Here is a 14171-nt window from a genome sequence, read left to right as displayed (position 1 = left end):
TCCAGCAGCTGCACCAACATGTCTCTGCTCGCACTGAGATTCACTTCACTTGCGTGCGGTGGGTTGTAGTAGGGAACGCCCGGAAAACCCAGAGTGGATTTTCAGTGGTCTGTGTATTCTCTTATCGATCAAGTGGAATGGATTCTTTCACGAAGCAATAGAAACGGCGCTGGCTGAACTCATATTTTATGTTAAATGTGGGGGAGGGGTCCAAACAAAGAATTACGTATTAAATGTGAAGGGGACGTGGTGGCGACGCCCATGTTCTAAACGATGGGGAGAGAGATGGAGATGGAGAGAGAAGAGTGGAGATGGAACTCCGTCTGGCTGCAGGTTTTTCTGGAAACGGGATGCGACTGGCATCATGTCGTGGTGGAAAGAGATCCCAGAGCAAATAACACACACATGGCGCTAACTCTTCGAAAGCTAGCTAGTTTCATGCAAATTACACAACACACTAATCAGCTTGATTTCCAGTTAAGACAAACTGCAGGGCGGAAGTAAAGCTGTGAACGTGGAACCTGAAGAATAATCGGACCACACAGCATCGTTCCGAGGAATCGTTCGGGAATCGAACTTCTTTGAGCTAATTTGCATAGAAAATCTCAGTGCTTTGTTGGAGCTGAAGCTGTGACTCCGTGTCGGATACGTACGCAGGAAATGGATCGTCCATGGAGTTTTTCTCGTGTATGTCGTGTTTTGTGATGTTCCCATGAGCTACGTCGCATTCCTGCGCGTGAATATGGATACGTCCGTATTGGCTCTCCATCGGTGGTGCGATTTGAACTCGCAGCTGTTTCTTTCCATCTCACCATTTCTCTCTCTCTCTCTGTTTATCTCTCAGTCTGTGATTCCATGCAGGAGAACAGGACGTACCGGAACATAATGGAATAATAACTTCGCCACAGGCGAGCGGGAGACTGAAGATGGCACGCGACGTCGGCCGAAAGACGATCAGAGCGAGGATAAAAGCCGTCATCTTTCTTAATATTTTTTTTATATTTACAGTTCTGTTAAAGGCCTTCGAGTGTTTGAGTGTTCAGGAGACGGGCGAGAGATATACGGACAGAATAACCGAGAGAGAGAGAGAGAGAGTGAGGGATTAAAGAGAATGATGTAGACTCTGCACTCTGCAGAGAAACCAATATCCTTATTTGTTCAATTTTATTACATTCTAAAGAACTCACAGTGGAGCACACTACACACACACACACACACTTCATACACACACACACTCCGCACTACACGCTTGAGTGTACTTTCCAATATCCGACTTTCATTAGGACGTGAGGATGAAGGGAGACGGTGGGCTTGTCATAGCAAGAGGAGATGAAAGAAAAAATATTGCGCAGGCTAATATCGCCATATTGATTAGCATGAAATGTATCATGCAGACCCCCCACACACACTCCCCACACACACACACACCCCACACACACGCACACACGACACTTTCTTTGGAGTTGTTAAGTGCAATTACTTTCCTTTACTTTTCATTCTCTCCAGAATAAAGAATAAAGCACAGTGTGTCGTTACAACTCGACTTCGTTTTCATCTTTAATCTTATTGAAGCTGTGTGTAATGTGAACTTTAATGAAGCACCAGAATGCAGAAGTAATAAGATTCCTGAGCTGTGAAGACGACATCACAATAAAGTCACGTCACAAAACAGGATTTTCGGAATGAATAACGCTGTAGCGACGATGTGCTCCAGTCCCTCCAGGGTTATGTCAGCGAGTTAGCCATTGTGTTATCAAGTCAAGTCGAGTTTATCTGTATAGCGCTTTTAACAGTAAACATTGTCGCAAAGCAGCTTTACAGAATTTGAACGACTTAAAACATGAGCTAATTTTATCCCTAATCTATCCCCAATGATGAAGCCTGTGGCGACGGTGGCAAGGAAAAACTCCCTCAGACGACATGAGGAAGAAACCTCGAGAGGAACCAGACTCAAAAGGGAACCCATCCTCATTTGGGCAACAACAGACAGCATGACTATAACATTAACAGTTTTAACATGAAGTCAGTTTCGTTGATGTTATAAACTCTTCATTGATGGAAACTTGAGTGCAAAACTCTTCATGACAACTGCAGTCCAAACTGTAGTCCTCAGCCATAAAAGCATTACTGTAAGAGTCCAGAGTGTCTTCCAAGTGTGATTCTCAACTGTCCACATGGGGCCGTCCTCCACAGGAGTGATGCGATGAGACTCCAACCAGACACAGGGCACCAGGATGGATCAGGCAGGTCCGAGGAGCAGAAGAGGTTCAGCATCTCGATCCCAGGATTGACATGTAACTCAGAGGGACAGATTTGGAGGGGGGGGAGAAAACACAGGTGGTTAGGTATGCCCAGTGTCACCTGAATAAGTAGGAACAGTATACATATTGCACCGAGTACAAGCAGGGACTCCGGCAACTAACTCTGACAGCATAACTAGAAGGAGAGAGCCAGAAGGTAACACAGGCATGAGGGGCCCCGGGACATAAAGCAGCAGCCACTACAAACTCGAGTGAGCAAGCGAGTGGGGACTGACAGCATCCATACATCCCAGTTTACCAAACCACTCTGTCTGAGGACCCTCCAGATCTACACCTTTACCTCATAAACACCATTAACACAAGGCTTGACTAAACAGATATGTTTTCAGCCGAGACTTAAACACTGAGACTGTGTCTGATTCCCGAACACTACTTGGAAGGCTGTTCCATAACTGTGGGGCTTTGTAAGAAAAGGCTCCGCCCCCTGATGTAGCCCTCACTATACGAGGTACCAGCAGATAGCCTGCACCTTTTGATCTAAGTAGGCGTGGCGGGTCATAGAGGAGCAGAAGCTCACTCAGGTACTGTGGTGCGAGACCATTCAGTGCTTTAAAGGTCAATAGTAGTATTTTATAATCAATACGAAATGTGATTGGGAGCCAATGCAGTGTGGATAAGACAGGGGTGATGGGGTCATATTTTCTAGTTCTAGTAAGGACTCTTGCTGCTGCATTTTGAACTAACTGGAGCTTGTTTATGCACTTATTGGAACATCCAGACAGTAAGGCATTACAATAATCCAACCTGGAGGGAACGAAAGCATGGACTAGTTTTTCCTCGTCATGCAATGACATTAAATTTCTTATCTTTGCAATATTTCTGAGATGAAAGAAAGCTATCCGGGTGATGTTATCAATGTTATCTGGCTCTAAACTGTGATTAACACTGTGTTCAGACTTGCTAATAACGATCATTCATTTTCTGTCCTCAGAGACACAGTTTCATCCAGAATTCGAATCTGTGCAAAGAAAAATGCAAATTAGGTCTGACTCTGCAAAGCATCTCTCTCTCTCTCTCTCTCTCTCTCTCTCTCTCTCTCTCTCTCAGCAATTAGCGAACGATTCCTCAAAATGGAAGAAAAACTTTCAACCGTTGTTTCATTTTCTCTCTCGTTAAATGTGTACACTCGTGTTACAAAGAAAACTAAAACCACTCCAGACTCAGCGCGTGAGACGAGCGCCGTGTCGGCGCGTCCTTCCGACCGTGAGCGTGTTTTCTTTACAGGAGAAGCACGAATTCTGTATCGGCATTGTTTGTTTTAAAATTCAACAAATCAAAGGAGCAAATTAAAAGCCCGATGAAGAGTCACTGTTGGAGAACGATGTGGAATTTTTTTTTTTTTAAATGCAAAAGAACAGTCTGTGCTGGATCAAGTGCTGTTGTGTCCTCAGAGCGGACGCTGTTCAGTTAAATCAAACACACTAACGGTGATTTTTATTATTTATTAGATTTATTTCAACACCTCTTCAGCCAGCTTCTCGTTCATATCTGTCGTCGTATTAGTCGTTTTATTTTTCAGTTCCACTGTATCACACTTGACTTCATCCGGTCCGTATTTTCTCTCCCTGAAAAATAATCAGGTTGAAAGTGAAGCGTTTGTGTTTGAAACTCTTGACTCGCCACGGACGCTTCGACACAAGAAGGATGTGGGAGGCGTGAACTACACACGGCTGATTGAAGTAATCTGAAGGCAGAGCTCAGAAAATCTACACAGGAAGCCGCATAACACGACACTGAACACCAGGAACTTTCCACGAGTTCGTATCCAGGGAAGCTGTGGAGTCCCTGCGGTACATCAGCGGAAGGAAGGTCCTCACAAAGAGCCGAGTGTGCGTGTGCATTCAGCACTGCGTCTCTTTCACTGTGTCCCTATTCTTCCCTTTTTATTCCCCCGATATATAATGCAGGAGGATAAAGCTATCGCTCGCTCTGTCTGTCTGTCTGTCTGTCTGTCGATTAATGTTTTAGTTTCCGGAGCAGAACGCAAAAACTATGAGGAATTTTTTCATGAAACCTGACAGTTCTGTTAAGTGACTCGAGGAGTTGTGCCTTTTGATATTTTGGGATTTCTGTGATTTTTTATTTTTTTATTTTTCCATATTTCCATGGCAACCAATTCAACTGAGGGAAATGTGGAGTGGGGTTTCAGTTGGGGGGGGTCTGTCGTCTCCTGATGACCCTTGCTTTTATCTGTCGCTTCTCTTTCACTTTTCTCTCTATGAACTGTTTATCTCTGTCCTTCTCTCAAATTCTCCTCTCCTTCATTAACGTCCTTTCTTTTCCTCTCTCTCTCTCTCTCTCTCTCTCTCTCTCTCTCTCTCTCTCTCTCGTTTCTCTCACGATTTTGTTCTTCCTGTATCTTATTCTGTCATTCTCTTTTTATTTCGTCTTTTCCTCCTCTCACTTTGTGTCTCTTTTTTCTGTCACCTCCTCCCCCTCCATTCTCTTTATTTCTCAATTTTTGTTCTGGTTTGTCGTTCTCTCTTTCCTTTCCTGGACCGCCTCCTTTTCTTTCTCTTTTTCTCACATCATATATATTTTTTTTAATCTTGTTTGGTTTTGTTGTCACGTTTTTATTTCTGTCATTTTGTCATTCTGTTCTCGTGTTCTGTCCTTTCACTCTTTGTTCCTCCATCCCTCCTGTTTTCTCTCTTTTTCTCTTTCTTTTCTCACCTTCTCCACTGTTATCACTTTTTTCTTTATTCTCCCTCCTCTTCCTCCCCCGCTCTCTCTCTCTCTCTCTCTCTCTCTCTCTCTCTCTCTCTGCAGTCGTACACTTGCTGGGTTTGCCCTGGACTCTGCGCAGGTTGGAGTTGTTTGAGAACGGTGTGAGTAAAGCAGAACCCACGCAGGAGGGAACTGACTTCACTGTCGACCTGCCAGGATTCAACACCACCCAGAGAGGTGTGTGTGTGTGTGTGTGTGTGTGTGTGTGTGTGTGTGTGTGTGTGTGGGCATGTGTTACTGCCATCACCCTCTCCACCATGATAATGATCTAAATAGAACACACACACACACACGCGCACAGATTCTATCCTCTGGTGAACACAAACGAAGCACATTTGTGTGTGTGTGCATGCACGTGCACTAATTACAAAGGTTTGATTGACATTTAATTAATGCGATATCCAAACATCACAGCTTAATCCCTGCCAGATGATTCTGTTACACACACACACACACACACACACACACACACACACACACACACACACACTTGCCCTTGTGTTCCTAAGCTGTTTATTTATAGATAAAACCTATAAAAAGCATTTATTTATTTATTTGTTTGTTTGTTTATTTTATTTTACACACCCGTTATACCAGTCAAACACCTCTGAGCTCTGCAGTGGTTCCTCTGAAAGGTTCTCTGCAGAACCCAACAGCACAGAGTCTTCCAGGCAAAAAAGGTTCCAACCAGAACATTTTAGTGAAGCAGAGAACCCTGATCTACAGGGAGACCCTCAGGTTCGTGTTAAAGACCCTGGCTGTACGTATGAACTGGACTTCCTGTCCCCGACACCGGCGAGGTCAACAGGATGTGAGTCAGTTTTACACTCTGTTTAACGGGCGTGCAGCGATTTATCGCAGGATAATAAATCGCGATACAGATTTATGACAGTTTGAATGAATGGAATGAAAAATGAATCGTGATTATTATCAGGCTGTAACAGCTTATTTTCAGTGAGTCATTCGGGGAGTCGTTCAGCGAGTCGTTCCCTGAGCTGTTCAGCGAGTCATTCAGTGAGTTACTCAATAAGTTATTCCTTGAGTCATTTGGTGAGTCGTTCAGCGAGTCGTTCAGCAAGTTGTTCAGTGAGTCGTTTAGTAAGTTGTTCATCATGTCATTCAGGTGGGGTTTACATTAGACCGTATCAGCGGATCATCAGATTAACGTTTTTAAAACGATTAGTGTGCACACAGCAACACCAATACACGATTCGCGTGCACACAGCAACACCAATACACGGATACGCTCGGCTCCGCAGGCATCCTGCGCTCCAAATCACTCCGCCCTGAACAGCGAGTGCCCTCTGGAGGGTGCGCACTCCGGCCCTGCGCAGCTCACACAGCGCGCGAGTGAAGCGCACGAGCCACGATTCGGGACTGAGCCGCTGTGTGTGAGATCCCAGCGCAGATCACTTACCACTCGCAAGTGGAAGGATGGCAAGCCTAAAGACAATCATAACTACACAATGGGCAGTATTTGCATCAGTATTTGCAGTATTTTCATACTTTTATACTCTTTAATGAAAGGTGATACAAGGCGGAAGTCCGCGCCGTTTTTCAGCAGTCGCGTCACATGACCAACGCCAACGAATCAGGAAGGTGGATGTCACAGTGACGTTGTCCAATGACGACGCCAGCTAGAGCTCAGCACAGCGTATCCGCGTATTCTCAATGTTTACACAGCACCGGATCAGACACGATCTGGATTGAATACATGGACCCTGGCGGATTCCCGTTTCCCGGCTTTTCCAGGCAGTTTAATGTAAACGGACAGTGCATCCGCGAAGAAAACGAGACAGATACGGTCTAATGTAAACTTGGCCTTAGTGAGTCATTCAGCAAGTTGTTCAGTGGTGTGTAGAAATTTGCAAAAGAAGATTTTGTCCATTTTTATTGCTGTGAGTCCGACACTCGTGCAGATTTTAAAGCATATATGCAGAGCCATGGCCTCACTTTCGTTTATAAGTGCCTTGAGACCTCAAGAATGGCACAGGAATAGTTTTAAGCGTTAGCAATAAATCTAATATAGTAATTTTTATGATTAAAGTGATTTATATAGGTAGCGGTCTGAGTGAATGACCTTGACGTCCATAACGTCACAGCAGGAAGTCTATCGGTCTCATTGCCATTTCCGCTATACTAAAACACAGAGCTGACTGCAACTCCGATCCTCCATTTTGAGCTAATTTATCGCCATGCCACGTAGATGTGTTGCTGGCCGGTGCAGCAACACGACAGAAGGTGGATTTACGTTGCATTCACGGCCCAAGAATGTTCAAACTGCAAAGATTTGGACGCGTTTTGCGAGAAGTTCACGGGCACATTGGGCGCCTATGAAGTGGTTTCTCCTCTGCTCTGCACATTTTACTGAAGACTCGTACGAGACCTCTGATCTGTTGAGGAGCGTTGGCTATAAGCCTGGATTGAAAGAGGGTGCAGTACCAACAATTAAAGGAAACTACAAGAAAAGGAAAGCATTTATTTAATTTTTTTTTTAAAGAAAAGTGAGTTCAGTTGCACCAGTCCTCCCGGAGTGAGCTGAGGGTTGTTGCTAAAACCCGGGACGGAACGGGACGAGACATATCGCTCAGGCAGTGACCTCCCCACAGTTGTTGCTAAAACCGGTGACGTCCCGTTCTGTCCCGGGTTTTAGTAATTGCCTGAGCCCAGCAGTAATGGCGGAGTACTCAGTATGGAGAAAATGGAGAATGAGTGGAGCAGCCGTCTGATTTCTAAACTGGATATCGCTGCCATCTCGCCCTTATGTGGAAGAAGCGAATGAACGGAGAACTGAACGAACAACTGAAAGTCAGATTGTTTCAAAACAATCGGCCACAAGATCGGCCTTCAAGAAGCGAGAACACAGACGGGTAAGCTCCGACTCTCATTCGGATACAAAACAACAAAAACCAGTTGTTTCCCTGCATTTAGATTAATCCATGTAACTTGTATTGTGTGTTTAAGTTAGCGGTATAAGATTATTTAATTTGCTTCAGAATGTGATTGTCTCAGTTCATCTGATTATTTAATGAGCCTTTTACGTTTTATCAGTGAAAATGCATGCATGTACATGTATGTTGCATAAGTTATAACACCCATCCTGTTTTAATGAGAGTCAACCCACAATCAATGAAGTCAAATCAGTCTTAGTTGAGCGAGTCGGTAACGGGATTTCTTACTTTCACCATAAATTGTTATTTATATGACTTTGGTCTATCGCTGTAAAACGCCTCGGCCTTAAAACCGGTTCCCGCTGTGACGTCATGCGCTCAGGGCTGGCTGGCTCAGCGGGGCAGCGCCAATCACAACTTTGCGGTCGATTTTAACTCTCAAAAATATATTTTTTATTCCCATTTATGCAGCATACAAGAGTCAAGGGTGTAGATACTATCCACTCAGAAATGTATTTAAAAATAAAGGTTCTGCGTATCTGCTTTAAGGATGGAGAAAAAGACTAAAACAGCACGTACTCTCTTTATTTCCTTGAGGCTTATTTGAACACAGCTCTTAGTAACATTTCAAATGAGTGACACACAAACTCCATCATCATTGTTCGATATTCTTAACATTTAAATTATACAAGAAAAAAAGGAATAAAGGCAAAGAGGAGATTCCAGGTGTAACTCGGAGGACCTCACGGCCCCTGGTTTGGAAACTCCTGTGATAAACAGTGATGACGCAAGAGATTCGTGGAAAAGTTGTTCTCAAAAATATTTTTCTGAAATACAGCAACAATTCACAGATTTGACTTTTTTGTTTCTTACTAATAATTTCCCACGCCCTCTTTTTGCTTTTCGACACGTCTGTGCTCCTTTGTTTGAGTCTCGGGCTCAGTTTGCGTGATGCGGTCCAGAAGCTGAACATCACGAACAGAAACACGTTTTGTCGCTTTTTCTTGCCTCCTCGTGTACGGTACGGTACAGTACACTCCAGCTGGCCTTAAATCCGTTTTAACCCAGACCAATTTCACAATGTTAAGTGTGATTAGGAAAGCTGAGTGGCCATTACAGATGTAAAAGATGACGAAAGCCCGGGCCGTGACACGGAGAAGATTTACAGAGGCAATAATGCGTGATTATTACGACGATATCTTTTTGATTCAGCTTGTGGGGCTCCCTCTTGGAGAGACACCGTTGTAACTGTTCTTCATAAAGAAGGGAAGGAACCCGCTGGTTAGAACGATTTCTGTCCTCGACGGGATCCGAGAGAATCAGTTTGGTCAGGAAAGGAAAGTGTCTCAGGGCTCACGTCCATCTGTGAAAGAAAGAATAAACCACATGATGCTGTTTTAGTGAAGTAGTCAGTTATGGCGTGGTGTGGAGAAGTGAAGTGAAGTGACGCCTGAGTGGTTTACCAGGGTGCTGAACGCCACTGCGTCCGTTTGGGTTCGAATAAACCCTTCCTCAGGCGGTACTGCGAGAAATCACGTGTTGCTCTTTTTGGTCCGGGCAGTGCAGGTAATGCTCGGCAGTCATTTGTGAAATGATGGATTAGCTTTCCGTAGTTGGCGTGGCGTAGTCTGTGTATCGACGGAGGTATAAAAATACCATGATATCCCGTTCCAGTGCCTTCTCTCTTCTCTCTGCCATGTAATGTGCAGTCAATCTCAATTCGAGGCAGGATTTTAGCCTTGACGTCAGCTGGCTCGGTTTTATTTACATTAGCGCTAACCAGATTATTAAATGCAGCCCTTTTAGAGCAGGATGAAGCTGACAGGTAAAGGAGCACATGATCTGCATTAATGTGCTTCCTCACCAGCCAGGATCCAGACACATTTCTGAAATCTTTAATAAATCTGCAGTGTCGCAAGTGAGCAGAATGATGGATCTGGGGAACCAACACTGGTGTGGTGTGAAGCTGTGTCTGAACTCATTTCCGCAAAACAGCACGGAGGTTGTTTTACTGAGGCTACTTTTATAACCCACCGATAAACGTAACCTCGCTAGCTAAGTGCCGTCACGAAATGTATTACAACCCCGATTCCAAAAAAGTTGGGACAAAGTACAAATTGTAAATAAAAACGGAATGCAATGATGTGGAAGTTTCAAAATTCCATATTTTATTCAGAATAGAACATAGATGACATATCAAATGTTTAAACTGAGAAAATGTATCATTTAAAGAGAAAAATTAGGTGATTTTAAATTTCATGACAACAACACATCTCAAAAAAGTTGGGACAAGGCCATGTTTCCCACTGTGAGACATCCCCTTTTCTCTTTACAACAGTCTGTAAACGTCTGGGGACTGAGGAGACAAGTTGCTCAAGTTTAGGGATAGGAATGTTAACCCATTCTTGTCTAATCTAGGATTCTAGTTGCTCAACTGTCTTAGGTCTTTGTTGTCGTATCTTCCGTTTTATGATGCGCCAAATGTTTTCTATGGGTGAAAGATCTGGACTGCAGGCTGGCCAGTTCAGTACCCGGACCCTTCTTCTACGCAGCCATGATGCTGTAATTGATGCAGTATGTGGTTTGGCATTGTCATGTTGGAAAATGCAAGGTCTTCCCTGAAAGAGACGTCGTCTGGATGGGAGCATATGTTGCTCTAGAACCTGGATATACCTTTCAGCATTGATGGTGTCTTTCCAGATGTGTAAGCTGCCCATGCCACACGCACTAATGCAACCCCATACCATCAGAGATGCAGGCTTCTGAACTGAGCGCTGATGATAACTTGGGTCGTCCTTCTCCTCTTTAGTCCGAATGACACAGTGCTAACCACTACACCACCGTGCCGCCCTGTTTATTTATTTATTTATTTATTTTCACCTACAATGGCTCTAATACGTCATCGCACTTTTCCCGTCCAGCTGATCAACTTTTTTTTTAATATATATTTTCCAAGATATTTTACACAATCGATTTGAGTGCGTTAGCTGGATTTGTTCTGATCTCCTGAGGTCCTCAGATCACTGTTGTGTTTCTGTCTGAATTATCGCAGCTCAGAAGGTTCAGAAGTTGGCAGTTCCAGTTACCCCAGTCCCCCGGTCTGTGATAGTGCTTCATCTGCCTCTGTAGTCTCTAAGACTGTCACACATGTGGTTGGTAATGTTCACTTTTTGGGGAAACAAAGTCACTTTGCATTGCAAAATGTAAAAATATGAGAATGTGTGTGTTTTTTGACACATATTCATACCTGGACAAACTCATCTCATCTCATCTCATTATCTCTAGCCGCTTTATCCTTCTACAGGGTCGCAGGCAAGCTGGAGCCTATCCCAACTGACTATGGGCGAAAGGCGGGGTACACCCTGGACAAGTCGCCAGGTCATCACAGGGCTGACACATAGACACAGACAACCATTCACACTCACATTCACACCTACGGTCAATTTAGAGTCACCAGTTAACCTAACCTGCATGTCTTTGGACTGTGGGGGAAACCGGAGCACCCGGAGGAAACCCACGCGGACACGGGGAGAACATGCAAACTCCACACAGAAAGGCCCTCGCCGGCCCCGGGGCTCGAACCCAGGACCTTCTTGCTGTGAGGCGACAGCGCTAACCACTACACCACCGTGCCGCCCCCTGGACAAACTGTTTCTTATTTTTTTTTCTTGACTCGCTTTTGCCTCACTGTTTATCTGTAGCCGCTTTATCCTGTTCTACAGGGTCGCAGGCGGGCTGGATCCTATCCCAGCTGACTACGGGCGAAAGGCGGGGTTCACCCTGGACAAGTCGCCAGGTCATCACAGGGCTGACACATAGACACAGACAACCATTCACACTCACATTCACACCTACGCTCAATTTAGAGTCACCAGTTAACCTAACCTGCATGTCTTTGGACTGTGGGGGAAACCGGAGCACCCGGAGGAAACCCACGCAGACACGGGGAGAACATGCAAACTCCGCACAGAAAGGCCCTCGCCGGCCACGGGGCTCGAACCCGGACCTTCTTGCTGTGAGGCGACAGCGCTAACCACTACACCACCGTGCCGCCCCCCTCACTGTTTAATTTCAATATTAATTTGTTCAGTAGCTGTATCTAAACTTTCAGTCCGGGTGGGCAAGGGTTGGTCTGAATCACCTGGTGCACGCTGCCTCGTGGTTCTTGTAGGCCGTGAAGTGCTAGCCTTGCCATCGTACTTAGCTTTTCCGCCATTTAAATCTACTCTTTGCGTACAGTTCAACTGTTCGTGTCCTCATGTTGTCCTTCGTGAACTTTTGGGCTGGTCTTCGTGTAAAACTAGCTGTTATTATGCAAAAGTATCGCCGATTCCGCAGGAGCTCTGAAAAATGCGTCTTCCTCCATGTCCTGCTCACTAGCGCCCCCAATTTCAATATTAAATTGAAAAAATGTTCAAGCCGTTTCTTGTCACAAACACTTTAGCGCTTTACGCATCTGCTGCAATCTGATATGCGTTTAACATCACCAGCGATGTGCTGAAAATCGTCAAATCGGATTGGACGTGGATTTTATTATTATTATTATTAGGGCCCAAGCACCAGTCGGTGCGAAGACCCTATTGTTTTTCGAAGGATTATTATTATTATTATTTTTCTGTCACGCTAGGCTTTTTTTGAGGCATTTCCCATGCATGAAAACTCATGAAATTTGATACACACATCAGTCATTGTAACCGCTTCTCCGCCACAGACGTTTGGCCCCGGGCGTGGCCCAGGGACTTCATAGCGCCCCTTTTTCCATTTCCCATTGAAATGAATGGGTAGAACTTTGGAGTTCTACCCAAAGTTCTACCCTTTGGATGATGTCACACCCAACAGGAAGTGAGGTAATTGGTAGATCAAATACACACACAAACACAAGTGCATACAGAAGTACAAATATAAACCTAAGCAAAAAAGTTAGAAAGTTGAACCTTAAATATATTGTCAAATGGAAAATGTACACACAATAGCTTCGTGTGCGCTAAAGTACACTGGCATAACCTTTGCTTTCACTCAGTACATGCATGCTGTTTTCACATATACTGTACATGGTCTATTAATGTACCTGCTTCAGTGGAAGGTTCTGAAACAATCTGTGTGATGTCTTTGGCTGCCATAAAGTCAATAAGGCACTGAGTCTTTAAAAGTCTGTTTAGGAGTGGATATCCACACATACAGCAGGGAGCGGTGAGTATGTGAATATGCAGCATGTCAATGGCGGCTGGTAGTCTTTCAAACAGGGGAGGCTGGTCGGTTATGATATTTCCAGATTTTAATAGAAAAAAGAAAAAACACATCAATTTTGCCCATACTCTTGCCTCTGATCTGGCTGATTGTTGGCAGCGTCACAAACTGTGAAATAACAGGTTCTTTTGGCCCATTAGCCTACTGTCCAATATACATGATGGTGGTGTTGGGGGGGGGGTATTTTAACATTTTATATTTTAAAATTGTGGCATGTTGTTTAAAAATTGATCATTATTGAAAGCAGCTCTTTGTCAGGAACCTCAGCAGTAACAGCAGAGTGTTCTGGAATAGGCACAAGCACTGACCTTGGGGAGCCAAACATAGAGCTGGGGGCCACACATTTCATTCAATGACACTTTCCCTATATTTTACTTATTTTGACTGAGAAATGTTTTATTGACAATTTTGATAACCCTTCACTTTTAATCCAGGTCTGTAGTGTGAAATGTTCTCGGCTGTGTTTTTGTTTAAAAATGTTTTCCAAATTGTAGCTGTGTTTAATTCATATCCAGAGAAATATATATTCCAATATAATATACTCAGCATAAACATTTTAAATAGATTCTATATTTTTGGTCCATCCATGACATATTACTAAAGTAGCCTATTTACTGTTGTTGATGTGGGTCACTTGCTGTTAGCCAATTCACTTTCTCGTACCAGGAGAGCTGAAAGGAACGAGTATTATTCCCTACCTTTTTCACCAAGTCAATTTGAGGCGTTGCTCTACCCTGCTCTTTAATTTTAATTTTTTCCTTGAAAGGAAGACTGGCAAATGGCTTCGCCAAAATTAAATCAGCAATGCTTGGCATCCGTGCGCAGCTTTCTCGCTAGCTGACTAGCCCCCTCAAGTTCAAGTTCAGTCACTCAAATAAACGACATTTCTGGAACTAAGATAGCAACTTGACAACACTATATTTACACTTTATTTACAATGAAAATATATACAAACTAAAAAAGCTGGTAGAAACCGTATGTAATG

The 14171-nt window shown here is 44.1% G+C and overlaps 1 protein-coding gene across 1 annotated transcript in view; it reads left to right on the top strand.

Moving 5' to 3' along the window:
- The window catches only part of tenm1 (teneurin transmembrane protein 1), a 148280-nt gene that overhangs the window by 79784 nt on the left and 54325 nt on the right, over positions 1-14171 (top strand). The window contains exon 5 of the mRNA XM_060913129.1: positions 5091-5225. Coding sequence (XP_060769112.1) covers positions 5091-5225 — 135 coding nt within the window. The remainder of the gene's footprint in view (positions 1-5090; positions 5226-14171) is intronic.

Source organism: Neoarius graeffei, chromosome 28, assembly GCF_027579695.1.
Source record: "Neoarius graeffei isolate fNeoGra1 chromosome 28, fNeoGra1.pri, whole genome shotgun sequence".
Taxonomy (NCBI): Eukaryota; Metazoa; Chordata; class Actinopteri; order Siluriformes; family Ariidae; genus Neoarius; species Neoarius graeffei.
The sequence above is the reverse complement of the archived record's forward strand: the minus strand, read 5'-3'. Positions and strand labels throughout refer to the sequence as shown.